Source organism: Papaver somniferum, chromosome 5, assembly GCF_003573695.1.
Source record: "Papaver somniferum cultivar HN1 chromosome 5, ASM357369v1, whole genome shotgun sequence".
Taxonomy (NCBI): Eukaryota; Viridiplantae; Streptophyta; class Magnoliopsida; order Ranunculales; family Papaveraceae; genus Papaver; species Papaver somniferum.
Window position 1 is genome coordinate 67,173,455 of NC_039362.1, and position 15,519 is coordinate 67,188,973.

At 37.5% G+C, this 15,519-nt stretch overlaps 1 protein-coding gene across 1 annotated transcript; it reads left to right on the forward strand.

Annotated features, from left to right (window-relative positions):
• Window positions 1-2,449: 2,449 nt before the first annotated feature.
• On the forward strand, window positions 2,450-6,635 carry LOC113281796 (transmembrane protein adipocyte-associated 1 homolog). The gene is made up of 6 exons (XM_026530653.1): window positions 2,450-3,010; window positions 4,463-4,654; window positions 5,544-5,706; window positions 5,816-5,918; window positions 6,019-6,100; window positions 6,199-6,635. Exons 1-6 carry the CDS (start codon window positions 2,690-2,692, stop codon window positions 6,274-6,276), a joined length of 939 nt encoding a protein of 312 aa, XP_026386438.1. The 5' UTR covers window positions 2,450-2,689; the 3' UTR covers window positions 6,277-6,635.
• Window positions 6,636-15,519: the final 8,884 nt, after the last annotated feature.

Consider the following 15,519-nt stretch of genomic DNA (forward strand, 5'->3'; position numbering starts at 1 on the left):
TTAATATGGCCTGGTTTAGGCGCGGCCAAAAGTTAGGGTTTTGACTTTGTTTAGGCGCGACCAAACTATGGCCAAAAGTTGCCATGCGTTAGCTGGTAACCTTGGACGGCTAAGATCTGCATCTTACATGAAAAGATGGCAGTTGATCGTTGCAGGCCTTCGTTTTCGCAGCCGCATAGGGAAGGCCGGTATGGCGTGGCGCGGCAAGGTGGTTGGCATGCCATTGGCACATGTGGCATGGCATGCCTTGGTGCGGTTTGGCGTGGCCAAAACTAGGGTTTGAGGCCAAAGGTTGTTTGGCAACCTTGGACGGCTAGGATTTGTATCTAGGATTCAAGGGTGGCCGTTGATCGTCGCACGCCTTCGTTTTGGTAGCCGCATAGGGAAGGCCGGCATGGTATGGCGCGGCAAGGTGGTTGGCATGCTATTGGCAAATCTGGCATGGCATGCCTTGGCGCGGGTTGGCGTGGCCAAAACTAGGGTTTTGGGCCAAAGGATACCATGCGTCGTCTGGCGACCTTGGACGGCTAGGATTTGCATCTAGGATTGAAGGGTGTCCGTTGATCGCCGCACGCCTTCGTTTTGGTAGCCGCATAGGGAAGGCCGACATGGTATGGCGCGGCAAGGTTGTTGGCAATCCATTGGCACATGTGGCATGGCATGCCATTGGCACATGTGGCATGGCATGCCTTGGCGCGGTTTGGCGTGGCCAAGGCAGAATGGTGCGGGCGGCTTGGCATAGTGGGGCCAAGGAAGAATGGTGCAGACGGCTTGGCATAGTGGGGCCAAGGCAGAATGGTGTGCGCGGCTTGGCATAGTGGGGCCAAGGGTTTGGACGGCTTGGCATGGTGGGGCCAAGGAAGAATGGTGCGGACGGCTTGGCATAGTGGGGCCAAGGCAGAATGGTGTGGGCGGCTTGGCATAGTGGGGCCAAGGCAGAATGGTGCAGACGACTTGGCATAGTAGGGCCAAGGGTTTGGACGGCTTGGCATGGTCGGGGCCAAGGAAAGGTGCGGTTGGCTTGGCATGGTGGGTCCAAGGGTTTGGCATGACATTGGCGCATGGTGCGGCTAGCATGGTTGGCATGCCCTGGCGCGGTAGACGTGGCTGGCATGGAAAATCAGTGGTGAGATTTTGCATGTGTAACTTCTAGTTACACAGTCAATTGGCAAGTTAGTAGTGAGATTTTCAATGTGTAAATTATAGTTACACATGCACATTTTTGTAAAGTTAGACATTCACATGCATTATATATGATTAAAACATGAGATTCTAAATGTGTAAATTATAGTTACACAACCCCTTGGCAAGTCAGTGGTGACATCTTGAATGTGTAACTTACAGTTATATATGCTCATTTGTATGTGTAACTCCAATTTACACACTCAATATACAAACCACAATACAGTCAGTGGTTAGATTTTTAATGTGTAACTTAAAGTTACACCGGCTCTATTTCTAAAGTTACACATGCTATATCATTTTGAATGTTTTCACTAACATTTTATCATCACAAAACATACACCCCAATAGTAAATGACATCTTAAAGGAAAAGAATGATAATACCTGTATTGCAGGATCTTCTTCAGGGGGATTCCTTCTTCCTCTCGGCATTTTGAATGTAAATTAGTTGATTATCGCCTGAATCTGAATCTACAGTACAAATTGTGAGAATATAAATCAGTTGATTTCAAATCATGAAACCTAAATTGCGAAACCCTAATTTTCAAAAATAATCACAAAATCAAGAGATAAATGAAATCAAAACATCAATCAACTTACAATTGATGTAGTAATTAAATCAGATTTTAGTTCAACTTACTGTTTCTAGGGTTTTGAAACAGTAACATCTCTGAAATCAAAACAGAAATGAAATTCCTGAAATACAAATGAACCTAGAAGATGGAGAAATACTTACATCTTAGTAATGAAGAAATCTGAACAAAGTAGTGATCTGCTTAGATTAAACAACGATAGCTCCAGAACGAGATCTGCACTGAATGATTTCAACAACAACCAAATCAGAACGTCAATCATGTGAAATACAAACCTAAATCAGAGGAAAAGGAGAAGATCGAAGATAGATTCAAACCTCTCTCTCTTATGTTTCTTCTTCTTTCTTCGTCTTCTTCTTCTTTCTAGGGTTTTTGGATCTGAATTTTTTTTCTCTCTGCAATTCTCTCTCTAAAACAGGCGAATGCGGTGGTTGTGAGGAAAAAGATAGGTATGGTCATATAAATACGGAAGGTTATACTGATTATTTCGACCTCTATTAAAATTTATTTTTAGTTCGGGGTCTGGTTTTAAACTCTTTTAACTAGGGGCCTCATATTATGGGTTATTCATGGGTTGGGCCTTAGTCTAAGGTTCCCTTTTGTTAGGTGGTGTCTCGGTCTGTCAAGACCCGCTGTACCTATCCGAAGACTATCCGATTTTTCACCTATCGCGGGGAACTGGGAGGAAGGGATATATCGGAGGAAGGAGTAACACTTTTGTGTGTAGAAATAAGTAGTTAATCGCGAAAACAAACAAAAAGAAGTAGAGAATCCAAAATTTATCATCAAACTAAATCATTTCTGCAAATAACTTTTAGTAGCAGTTGCATCTCTAATTACCATCTCTAGCGGGGGTTCTTCATTATTAGGGCTGGGTTTTTTCTTATGCGTTTCGGTTAAGGGGTAAAAAAGAATGAGATTACTCGAAGAAATTGCAGAAACGATCTCACCGGTTTCCTCTAATTCTTCATCTTCTTCTTCTAATTCTTCTTCTTCAGTTGAGGATTTTGGGGATATAAATAGGAAGCTATTATCTGGTTGGCTTTTTAATTGTCATGGTTTATGGTATAATCTTGCTGTGATTATTCCATCTGTTATATTCATTGTCTACTTAGGTTATCAAGCCAAAAAGAGCTTCATTAAACTTTCTCATGGCCGATCTCATATTATGATTTCATACTATGGACTTCTATGGCTTGTTAGTTTGCTCAATCTTGCTTGGTGTTTTCTTCAGGTATGTTATTCTTGTCTACCAGTTTTGCAGTTTTTGAAAATTAGGGTTCCATATTCTCTTGATATCGTACTGTTGAGGTTAACATTGGACTTGGGTAATGATTCCGGGTATACGTTATCAGTGGTGTACTTGTTCAAGTTAGGTTTATAAGAATTGTAAGTAGGTTTATCAGAACAATAATCATGCTCCCTTCTTGATAGGTTTTTTGTACCGATGTTGAAATTAGGGTTCTAAAGAAATCTTATTGGTTTTGTGATTCCTGAAACTAGTTTATCTTTTCCTCTGTGATGGAATTGTAAGTACTTATTTATATTGTTGGGTAATTTTTCTTATTAAATGTGTTGCTTTTGGAGTTGCAATGGACGTATTATATTTGTGAGGCTGGTAGTCTTGTAGATTATTTGAAATCTAACAAAAGGGATGTTATGCGGTGCCATGAAATTATAGAGTTGAGGATACCATGTGATAAAGTTCTAATTCGACTTATGGTTGCATGAATTCTGTTGTATAGAGATATAAAGTTTGGATGCTATAAATGATAGCAAAGGACCATGCATGATTGCACATTTAATTGATGACAGATGGAATTTTAGTTTCTTATGTTAAGAATCACAATGTGATTACTGTCTTGTTTCGAAGCTAAATATAGACAAACGACTCTTTGTATGGCATATCATAGGAAAAATAGCAAGTGAGAATTGCTGCTTCTCTTTGTTACTTGCCACTTCTAAGAAAAGCAAGCAATCGTTGTCACTGCCACTTTTTCTATGGTCTGTCTTACTTAGTGTCCTTCGACAATATTTTACTCTGAAGTTAATATTAGAAATTTAAAATTTGTTTGTCATCTATTAAGTGTGCAATGTTCCTTTGTTATCCCCCATATATCCAAATTTTGGATTCCTATGTAATAGAATGTTTGCAGCCATTAAAATAATAAATAAAGAAGTAGAAATTTGTCTTACATTATCCTCTGCTTTGTAATAGGAAACGTCTCTTTGTATGGCATATCATAGGAAAAATAGCAAGTGAGAATTGCTGCTTCTCTTTGTTACTTGCCACTTCTAAGAAAAGCAAGCAACAGTTGTCACTGCCACTTTTTCTGTGGTCTGTCTTACTTAGTGTCCTTCGACAATATTTTGCTCTGAAATTTGTCTTACGTTATCCTCTGCTTTGTAATACCATTGGGCAGTAAAATAGGTTTATTTATTAGTGGTTTCAAATAATTAGCAATCCTACAAATATAATTATGTCAGCAGGATTCCATCGTGGCTCTAGATCAAAATAAGTTTAATAAGAAACTATAAGCTAAATTTTTGAACAGCTATGCTGTATAAGTTCTACGATAACCCTATCAAGTACTAGGTCAAAATGCCACACGACCTTGGTTTTTGTTTATTCTCATAGATTTTAGTTTGCAAATGTGACTGAAATGTTTGAGTAATGGTGCCACAGGCATGGGAATGTACTCCTGGGAAAGAATCTGGATGGAACCTTTTATCGTTGTTTACATCATCTGGGATGCTGTTCTTGGAAATTAGTTTGGTCGCTTTTCTACTTCAAGGAAGCTATACTAGCAGCTTGGAAGCTTTAACGCGCACTTTTGTGATCTCTGGCATTATTGTTGGCGGTGATATACTCCTCAAGGTATTTCTTTTAGTCAATATATACATCTCCAGCTATTATTTGGTTAGTCTCCCCCTCGAGCAAATTTACGATGAGCTTGTGCATCAAACTGTAGTTTGTAGTTTGTTTAGCTGATTGTATAGACTTGCTCCTACAATGAGTTTTTATGTAGGCCAATTATCATGTATAACTAAGCGAAGAAGCACAATTTTGGTTAGTCTATTTGAGGTCTTGTTGTCAATCGCGCGTTAGCTAGTCCTGCTTATCCATTTTGTGCTATGACTTCTTCTTTGTACATCAAAACCTGCCACAATCATTCCATTTACGCATCCCTGAAGCTGGACTAAATTTACTGTATATGTGGTTTATGTAAATAGTTTCTAGGTTTCACTAGTATCACTAGATTATCTGATTAATAGTCTAGTGCCAGAAGCATATTTTGTACTAATTAAAGACGCAACAGGCTCATAGTTTTTACTGTTTTTTTGTTTTTGTTTTTGTTTTTTAAGAAATAAAGTTACCATTGTATTACGCACTTGCTATACATTTGTATTAGAAAATATCAAGACAGTTTGTTTGCTACTCATGTTTTTGGGGTTAGATTAAAGTAAACAGAATGCGATAGAGGTCACTAAGTATCAGAACGTGTGACGATGTAGTCAGATCAGTTATTTACGTGGTAAATGAGTTTCTGAACTACGGAAAAGCAATTGAAAGTTAGTTTTGCTCCGTTACAATCTCTGCATCACTTTGTATTTGCATGAAATGCTGTTCCATTACCGCTTGTGATGTTTCTGTACTGAACATGTACAAAATGACAGTATGTGGACACTGCTAATATACATATATATATATATATATATATATATATATATATATATATATATATATATTTCTGTTTCCTTTGCAGGCAATATACGTATATGGCTTTGGAGTTCCTCTGTTTATAGACACTGACCAAGCAACAAACAGGGCGAAATGGGGTTTACTGCTAATTCACAAACTATTGTTGACCACGGCTTACGGATTTATATTGTACATGCACCATTCCAAATGGAGAGAGAGATTGCCTGGTATGTTATTCGCCTAATCCCATTATTCATGCTTCCATTAAAAAACAATCTGTTTGAATTTTATATTAGTTTTACTTGTTTTTTTTTTGTTTTTTTTCCCAAACTGCAGCAAGACCTGCATTCTACAACTACATCTTGGTGATGTGTGGCTTGAATGCAGTAGCACTTTTTGCTTGTGGGCTTTTGGGGACTGGGGCTCTCTTTGAATTGTGGTACGTCATTGCATGTTTAGTTAAGCACAGTGAACATAGCTTAGAGTCTGCTAGATTCAATTTGAGGTAATTCTCATTGGATTTATTTTCCTCTACCCAGGATGTACAACCTCACGACTGTCTGCTATCACGCTTTCTATCTTCCTCTGATATATTTGACCTTTCTAGCGGATTTCTTCCAGGTATTCGTCCTCTCTTTAGTTTTTCTCGCCCTTGTGGAACTGGTTCTTATCATAACAAGAAGATTAATGGTATAGTAATATGTTTGTGTTTATTGCAGGAGGATGACTTGCATTTAGAGAATGTATACTACTCAGAAATGAAGGACGCCGGATTCTTTGATGCTGATTGGGAATAACCTTTTTAAGACAAAGGATGCACTGTCCCCTTGTTGTGATATACAGGTTTGAAAGAATTTCGCGTAAATGCCCGTAACAATCAGTATCGAAGTGAAGATATGCTGATTGTTATACTGAACACGGGTTGAAGACACCCTGTATATAGAAAAAATGAGCAACATTAAAAGATAAAATTGCTTTCCTTCCATAACTCTATGTACCTTTCCGTTGCCTTTTGTACCAACACAGTGATTACAAATTAGTAGTGTGCTCATGTATACTGATTTCACATAAGCATACTGATGCAGAAGGGCATGATAATATATCTTTGTCTTTGCGAACTATAAAACAAATCAAATATTGTTGGTTTTTTGTGAAAGAGTATGTGAAAGATAATTCTGACAGGATATAGCTCAGACAGGGAGGCATTATTTGGGAGAATATCAAAATATCAAACATATATGAGTACATGAGAAAACTTTAATGATTAATAAATATTAAATTTAATATCCAGATAAATATTATGCCAGTGCCGTTTCGGTGTCCAGAAGTTCTAGACAGTCGTCAAAATGCTTGACATGGCACCAAATTAAATAAGCTATTCAGCCAGCATACTGGGTTCCCAACAAAGGTACTACAAGTACTTTACTTGGCTTTTCCTTTCTTAATATGTTAGGGCAGTTCATATGGACTCAACAAACATGAAGTTTGTTCATTTTGATCCCACTATGGACTCAACATACATGAAAAACGGATGGGTAAACCAACAAAATTATTGGTTTGTTGAGTGAGACGGAAGAAAAGACGCGCGCTTGATGAAACATCGGGCGTGTGAGCCAGAATCGCTGGCGTGCATGTCCCAAAATCTCCAGTTTTTCCTTCACACGCCAGCATCTCTGGTAAACCCTCTAGCATGTGACACAAAACCGCCAACGGCTAACTGTGGACGGCTGAAAACTCTTGTCATCCAACGGCTAGAATTTTGAGTTCAATAAATACTCCCCATTTCAACTCCAAATTCACACATTCTACACCTCTAGTCTTCTTTACTCTTCTTCTCTGAGCTTAAAAGAATTCTTCAATTCAACAAATTTGTCGAAAGAAGATGTCTCGGCCCTTGTTAGTTCGTCGAGCTCCGTATACTGAAGAAAAAGAAGAATCTATTTGCAGAAACTATGTTTTTTTATTTACTCAGCTTGCTTCAACAAACTATCCATGGATGAACTTCTAGGCGGTTATTCACGACAGGTTCTACCAGTCGTGCTATATGCGAAATTGAAAATCGTTTTCGTACAATTAAGAAAGAAGTAAATGAGTTTGTAGTTTTAACTATACAAATCAATCGATATAGACTGAGAGGTGAAACTGATGCTGAGATGGTAACAAGATCTTTGGATGAATGGTGAAGATGGAAAAATGTGGCTTTTCGTTTCGAAATCCTTAAGGTGTTGAACAATTTCAACATCTTCTTTGTAGTTGTTGTTCCACCTAGTACTTCTCATCAGTGAAGCTAATGTAAAACGCTTGATTTTAAACACATGTAATTCAGTGAAGCTAATGTAAAACGCTTAATTTTAAACATATGTAGTTTTATTTAAACAAACTGTCGTACTTTTTAATTGATTAAAACTAGAATTACAAATGCAGCAGAACTAAAAATTACAATCTCTCTAACGTCGCTCATCGTTATCTTCGGGGCCTGGAGTCGGCCATTCTCCAAGGCCTGTGATATCCCACTTACCAACATATTTGCTAAATTTTCATAAGGGGAAAAAGTTGGTTGAAGAACACTAGGCGATTGGAAAGCACTCGGTTGTTGAAAAGCACTCGGTCCTCCAAGCATATAAGATGTTTGTTGTTGTGGTGGTGGTGTAACAATGTAACAAGCATCATTTGGGTTTTAGCGCGAGAATGATGACGAAATGCGCCTAGGATTTGGCTGAATTAATTGAGGTTGAGATACAGGCACAGTTTGTGGTGAAAAACTGTACCGTACTTGTGGTGAAGTACTGTGCCGTACATATGTTTCTCCCACCACTGTATTATCACTATCGTGCCATGATCTGTTGCTCTTGGTGGAATCGGAAGACTGTGAACGCCCATCACCATATACAGTTGGACTCAATCCAAACATTGTGTTCATCTGCCATTTCCGACACACACCCAAGTGTATAACCTCCATTTTCCGATTCAGCCAATACATATCGTTAAGTTGTTTCTTCAACTCTTCGTTACTGGCAGCCACATTGTAGTAAGGATAATCACATTCCGTAGCTTGGGAAACAATGGGGATCGTGGTCGGCTCACCTTGTGAAGTAATACTTGGCATCTCCCAACGGATTTCGGGCATATTTGACGAAGATGATGAAAAACTTGCACCCATGGAGGGGTAAGTCATAAAGCATGGATCTTCCGGAAGCGGTTGGCTAGGAACGATATTTGCATTATGAGGCAGGCGTGATAACCCTGGGAAATCAAACCCATATATGTGCATGTTGTATCTCCTAATTACAGGCTTCGCAATCGACATGTACCAGGTGACATACTGCGCTTCATCAATATCCCTCTTTGTATTTAGTTCATACCTCTCCCACGAGATTATTCTCAGCCGATCAAAATTTGATGCAAAGGTTTGCATCTGTGGTGGCGGGTTAATTGCAATTGCATATATACCTTGTAACTGGTACAATAGTCTTTCTCCCAGATACCAAACCCCTATATCCAGTTCTAGAGTGTAAAAAACAACCCTACAGAGAGAATAATCAAGAATACGTTCACTACACCATTTTGGCCGATTAGAAACAGATTTCACATGTTACAAAACAGGGTTGTAACAGACACATTCTGTTTCAAAACATAGCGTCACAAATTTTTGTAACGGCCCTGTAGTTGTTACGAATTTGGGGTTGTAACAGGCACCAGCTGTTACTACGTGGAATTTCGTAACAGTCTCAAGCTGTTACGAAATATTTGTAACAATGACGTCGTAACAGGGCTAAGCCGTTACTACGTGTCATTTTGAAACAGCTTGCAGCTGTTACTACTAGATAAGTTGAAACAGCTGAAAACAATTACGAACTTTTTAGTAACATCAAAAAAAATAAATACTGTCATTCAAATATTCCCTTTTTGACCTGGTCAATATTGACCATGGTCAGTACACTTGCAGCCGGAATTACGCCGGAATTAAAAATAACCTGCAAATCTTTCATTTCATCCATCCCAGAGATTCAATCACACATTCAACGATAACTTCCTTTATTAACAATATTTTTTGTTCTTTCTACATTCGAATCGGTTCGTAACTTAAAAGACAATGCCTTGGTTTTATTCTATTGCATAATTCCTAAATTTTATTCATAGGGTATATTAGATAAGATGAAACCAACAAAAACATGACTCACATAATAAGTATTTGCCTTCTCATACGACAGACTACTGCATTTGAAGCAGAATTGGTGAAGCTGATGGAATCCAATGCCGCAACATCTATGCAGTAACTTCAATGACCATTGCTCTTGCACGAGCCATCTCTTCCAAGAACGAAGCAGTATCAAACCTTCATCACATTCCATCCATCCCACAGATCCTTCATCAAACCTTCAAGTCACGACAAGAAGCACAAATAATTAAGGAAGCATGTTCAGAAACGGACCATGTCAAATAACTGATTATTTTGAGTAGGTAATTCATCCCTTAAAGAATAGTTCTACTAAGAGCAGCAAAATTATAATGAATCAACTAATCCAAAAAGTAATAATCAAGTTTTGACAAACCTGCCTTGAAGTTCATTGTGACGAATATTTTTAAACGCTTGTCTTTTGGATGTTAACTCCAACTATGAAGTCCACTGTCACGACCTGAATTTTGGCATTTTCTACAATATGAATCACCTTAAAATTCAATCTATGGACCACAATAATAATTGTAAATGATCTTTTGGTACAATGGATTATAGAAAAACTGGAAGTGATGCTGCTAAAATTAAAAGTACATTATACTTTTTGTGCCATATGTATACGAGATATCGTTTTAACTTAGCTTAAATAATATTAGTAGTTTCACAACATACATACATTACATAAAATCAGAATCGGACAGAACGTAAGCCATGACTGTCCTTCAATTTGCTGTCGTGGCTGCTGATTTTGGGGACCATGCATAGGATAGTTGTTGCGGTATAACTCATAAGGTTTGCTTGAAGACGTATTCCTCCTCGTTCAGCACCCCACATTTTAGCTTCAAAAATGTATAAATGCTAGTGTTATGGTCAACTTTTTCACCATCTTTGACAACACTGAAAGGAGAATAAAATTGATCTTGGTGCCTCACCTGACATAGTTAAGCACATGGTATAACTCTGAGCGTTGTGAGCAACCATGCAAAGAGTTCCATAAATCTCTTGTCCAGACATGATATAAAATGGATGAGACAAAACACCATGGAGTTGGTACCAGTGGGTTCTGGGTGCACCGGAGGATGTCATAAGCCATCGTTTTACAGTACTGCATATTCATTTTAGTTGTTAGCATCGACCTCATTGTAGAACATTCTCAAGAAGAATATACAGAAAGCACGGAATATGAAACAAGAACAACAATGCAGAAATCCATGTCCTTAATAAGAAAAGAAAGTTGTAATTGTCATCATATAAAACATCAAACCACCAAGCCAAACCATGCATGCAACTATTTTCTTTTCTTATTAGATTCTTGCTCAAGTTTTACAACCCATAGATCACTGCCTATATAAAGGCTTCAACCGATTTTCTTAACACAGAAGTATTTGACCACTCTTGTTTTCTCTAGACTTCCAGGAAATTTACAAAAGAAAAGAAGGCACAACAGACTTTTCTAGGTTCACCGGCAAAAGGATGACATCCACGGGATACTAAAAGCTTCACAACACATATATGTGCCTGGGTATCTATATTTTGTGTATATGTATGTGACCCTTTTCAATGTTTACCCATACCAGTGTTGCCAGCTACTCCGGCCATTTTCTTGTTTAGAAATACGATAAAAGTTAAGAACATACCGAGACTCAACCGTTTTACATCCAGTCAATAAATTCTCGTACAAGTGGACCTGAATCATATGAAGAAAAAAAATATCATAAATTCTCGTACGAAGGCACTAGATTTTTGGAAAAAGAAATTAATCTTTATTGAATGAACTAAGTTTCAGAGACATGTATCTAAATTAAGAAGACAGAAATTTACTGTATCTTTTCTTGTCATAATTATCATCGTGCCAGTATCATCAAATGAAGGACGCCCGACCCTACCACACATCTGCAATTCCAAACTTCAATCACATTGCACAACTATGCGTTGGACGGGAATAAAAGATACATGAGCTAGAAGTAGTAGAGTGTAAGGGTGAACAACAATATTCCTGTGGCTTCGAGTCATCTGTTGAAACCTCTGAACAAAACTGGAAGTCGAGACGTCGTTGCCAGTGTCCTTCACAAAATTGGTCGAGATGTACATTGCATGATTGGAAATCTAAGGGTATCGTCTTTAAGAATTGGTTTACCAACACGGAAATAGGTACACCATCAATACTGCAAATTACTCCATATTTTTAGTATTTTGACTTAACCTACATTTTTTCATAAAAAGTATTTAAATTTAATAATTTGGATATTTACCTCTATAATGCCCCATAAATCATTGAAGTTAGATTTAACAATGGACGCTAGATCCAGCCCACAATACATTTCTGCTAAAATTGCAGAGCCCCAGTCATAATCTGGTGCTTTGTCAAGATCTTCTAACGCTTCAAGCCAACCAATATGAGAAACATAAGTTGAGTTTGGAAAAAACGTTTGACCCAGTACCCATAAGATAAACACCCTTTCGAGTTCAGGATAGTCATCTACATTTTCTGAGTTTATCTTTTGGTTAAGTTAAAACTTTAACGTTGAACACAATTGCCCACCTTCTTTCAAATCCTTATGATCTTCATGTACACGTGCTTCCATAAATGAGGGAAGAAGTGTCTGCCATTTAATATTTGATATCCATTCGTTTTGGTTGTATGATACAGGATCTCCCATTCCACTTGGGATCCCACAAATGAAATACAAATCAAGAGGCATAATTCCTATTACAAGAATAATATCAACTATAATTAATTCTTTGGATTATTTAATATAATTATTTAAAAAATAAAATTTAAGTTATGTTAAACAAACTTACCAAATTCAAAATCCATAAAATGGAACGTGTGCGTCGTCGGCCACCATCTTTCTACCAATACTTTCGCAGTTTTGTTGTTGTGTTTTCGAGGCTTCACACAATAAAGCGTACGCCGGCGATATTTGTCAACCCTTTCTCGGACTACAGGGTGTAGACTATCATAAACAACTTTTAAGTCATAAAATCCACCTCTCATTCTATAAAAATTCTCAGACCGCTCTTGATGCCCTGACACATGACTTTGGACTAATGATGGAGCAGCAACGACACTCGGAGAAGAAAACTTTGCTTCCCGATTTTGATTATAATCTGCATCTGTGGCAGGCCGTGGTACTGGTTCATGTATTCGATCACTTTTCAGCTTTATACTCTTGACCGCTTTTCTTATTAAGTTGCTCATTGTATCAAGAAAATTTTGGTTTATGAGAGTTCTAGAAGAAGAAATTTTATAGGTTTTGATAATTATTGAAGAAGAAGAAATAGTAGTGGTGTGACTGAAAATGAATTCAGTTGAAGGAATTTATAGGTTTTGAAAGTTATAGCCATTGGGAATATGGACGTTGGATATTTGAGCATTGGCGTTTTGGATTCCCACGCCTGCGTTTGTGTGTTAAACGTCAGTGTTTGAGGATCACACGCCGAGTATAACCTCCACACGAAGAGTTTAACCTGCACACGCGGGCGGTTGTTCCCAATCCTAGCACGTAACGATCAACCGCTTACTGCTTTTTCCATAATGGAGAAATCTGTTTGGTCATCCACCTGGCTCAACAAATTTTTTGGTTTGTACATTGCCATAGGAATGGCCCTTAATGTGGAGTGTGGATTATTATTGGAAGCATGAAATTTTTCTTCGGTTTGAAAAGTTTTGAATGCATGGAAAGAAAACCCATTTGGGTGGCATAGATTACCTTTACTACAATAATTTAACTATTTCTTTGCAAATTTTTATTTCGTCTTCTACTACAACATATTTTCACTATATTTTTTTGTTGTAGAATTAGAAAGAGCTACCTCTGTTAGGCCATAGAGAGAGAACAGATCAATCTATTTATTCTTTGCAGCCAAACTGTGAGGCCAGTACTTTGTTTCACTTATTATTATTTGCCCATCTTATATGCATGAAAACATTACAAGCCTCCATTATTTGATTGAAAAGGTGATACTATTTTGTACCGGTTTGCAAATTTCTGATTGAAAAGGTAATATTATTTTGTACCGCTTTGCGAATTTCTACCTACATTATAGTGGTGTTTGTAAGCTTTAAAATGGAATATGTTTTTTGTAGATTCATTTTTTATTTTATTTTTGCAGTTGAGTTTCTTGTTAATTAGCTATAAAGAAAAAGTAGCTATGAAAATTTTATAATCTAAAACAAGTATCGTTATTCTTTTTTTGGAAAATGGTGACTTCAGATTTACATATTTTTATAATTTAATGTAGAGAGATCGATGTTAAGTTTAGAGAGAAAAGCTAGCTTTTGTGATGAGTGCAATCAGTGATGAGCAAAAGATAAGGTGATTGTTTCGAGTAATTGTAACCGAGGGTTTTCTGAGATTCCCGCAAAGATGTTTTACGTTTATAATTGATTCATTTATAGTGTATTGGAGCTAGCACGACTCAAAGTGGACGTATAAAATATATAAATGTTGTATATATTGTTGAATTTTTTCGTTTTTTTTGTTATTTACGTTTTTAGTCAACGGACTTCAAAAAAGCTATTGATCCTCCTCAACAATTGGCCTAAGCCAAATTGGAGGTACATACCAATACATAGAAGAATTGTTTGATTTATACCATTGAGCTAAAGCATGAGCAACAAAATTACATAACCGATGTATGTTAAAATTAAATAGAGAAGCAATTAAACTGGAAGAGAAAAACTGAATGTCTTTAAAGATAACACCCGTTCTAGGATCACCATCAAACCTCCCAGCTGAAAATTGATCGATGAGATCCTTCAGGTCACATTCAATGATAACGTGAGTAAGATTTTTCTCAGCCCAACTAGCTCCGGCTTCAACAACAGATTCAACATCAAAAAAAAATGATGCACAAAAAAGTCCCCCATCACATAGCCTGCACCATTATCCATAATAGTTTCATCAAAGGCGCCATCGATATTACATTTTATACATCCAAGGGGGGGGGGATTCATTCATCATGATAACTAATGATGATACTAGAGGGGATTTGCAGCTTCGGTTTTCTAGTTAATAACACGGCTCTAGCTCTACTAATGGCAATAAAACGGGTTTCCTCGAGGTAATTAATAACTAGGTTATTTCTGCTAATCCAAGTGGACCATAGAATGGTAGCAAAAATACATTGACATTCATCAGGCAGTCTAGTAACAAGATCCACCATCCATAAAACAAGCCAATCAATCAAATATTTATCCAAGAAAACAGAAGTGCTCACAAAAAATGAAGAAAGAAACCAAACACGACTAACAAAGGGACAAAGCACAAGAGCATGCATAATAGATTCATGAGGGCCTGAGCATATAGAGCAATCAACAGATTTCATAGGCATTCTAATGTGAAAAATAGTTCTAGCACGTATAGCATTCCTTGTAGCATTCCAGAGAAACACTCGAACACGATGTGGGACTCTAAGTTTCCAAATGCACTTCCAAGGTTTACTACAACGGGAGGGTATAGACCCTCTAAGTCCCAAGTAACAGATTTAGAAAAAACTTCTTTGAAAGCTCTCAGGCCTTCCTATCAGGAGTGCTGAACTGGCTTAAGTGAAAAGTGACAATCTTCTGAATAGAAATATCACCAAAGTGAGTATTTAATCTACCAATATTCCAGGTTCTAGTCTCTTGATTAATAAAGTATGAGATTTTAACATTAGGGTCCTGAGGTACCAAAGGATTAGGGGAATCATAACCCGAATTTGGTATCCACTTATCACACCAGGGGTCAATAAACTGTCCATCTCCCACAATCCATGAAATAAAAGGTTTGATAAGTTCTTTTGTAGTATGCAGGCATTTCCAAGTCCAAGAGCAGTTATTAGGACAATTAGCATTTAAAAAAACAGTTTTAGGATAATA

Bases quoted from the DNA above. Each gene is read 5' to 3' on its own strand.
- LOC113281796 (XM_026530653.1), top strand. From the start codon at position 2,690: ATGAGATTACTCGAAGAAATTGCAGAAACGATCTCACCGGTTTCCTCT. The intron at 4,655-5,543 runs GTATTTCTTTTA...TTTCCTTTGCAG, and splicing joins GCGGTGATATACTCCTCAAG to GCAATATACGTATATGGCTT. The intron at 6,101-6,198 runs GTATTCGTCCTC...TGTTTATTGCAG, and splicing joins TTCTAGCGGATTTCTTCCAG to GAGGATGACTTGCATTTAGA.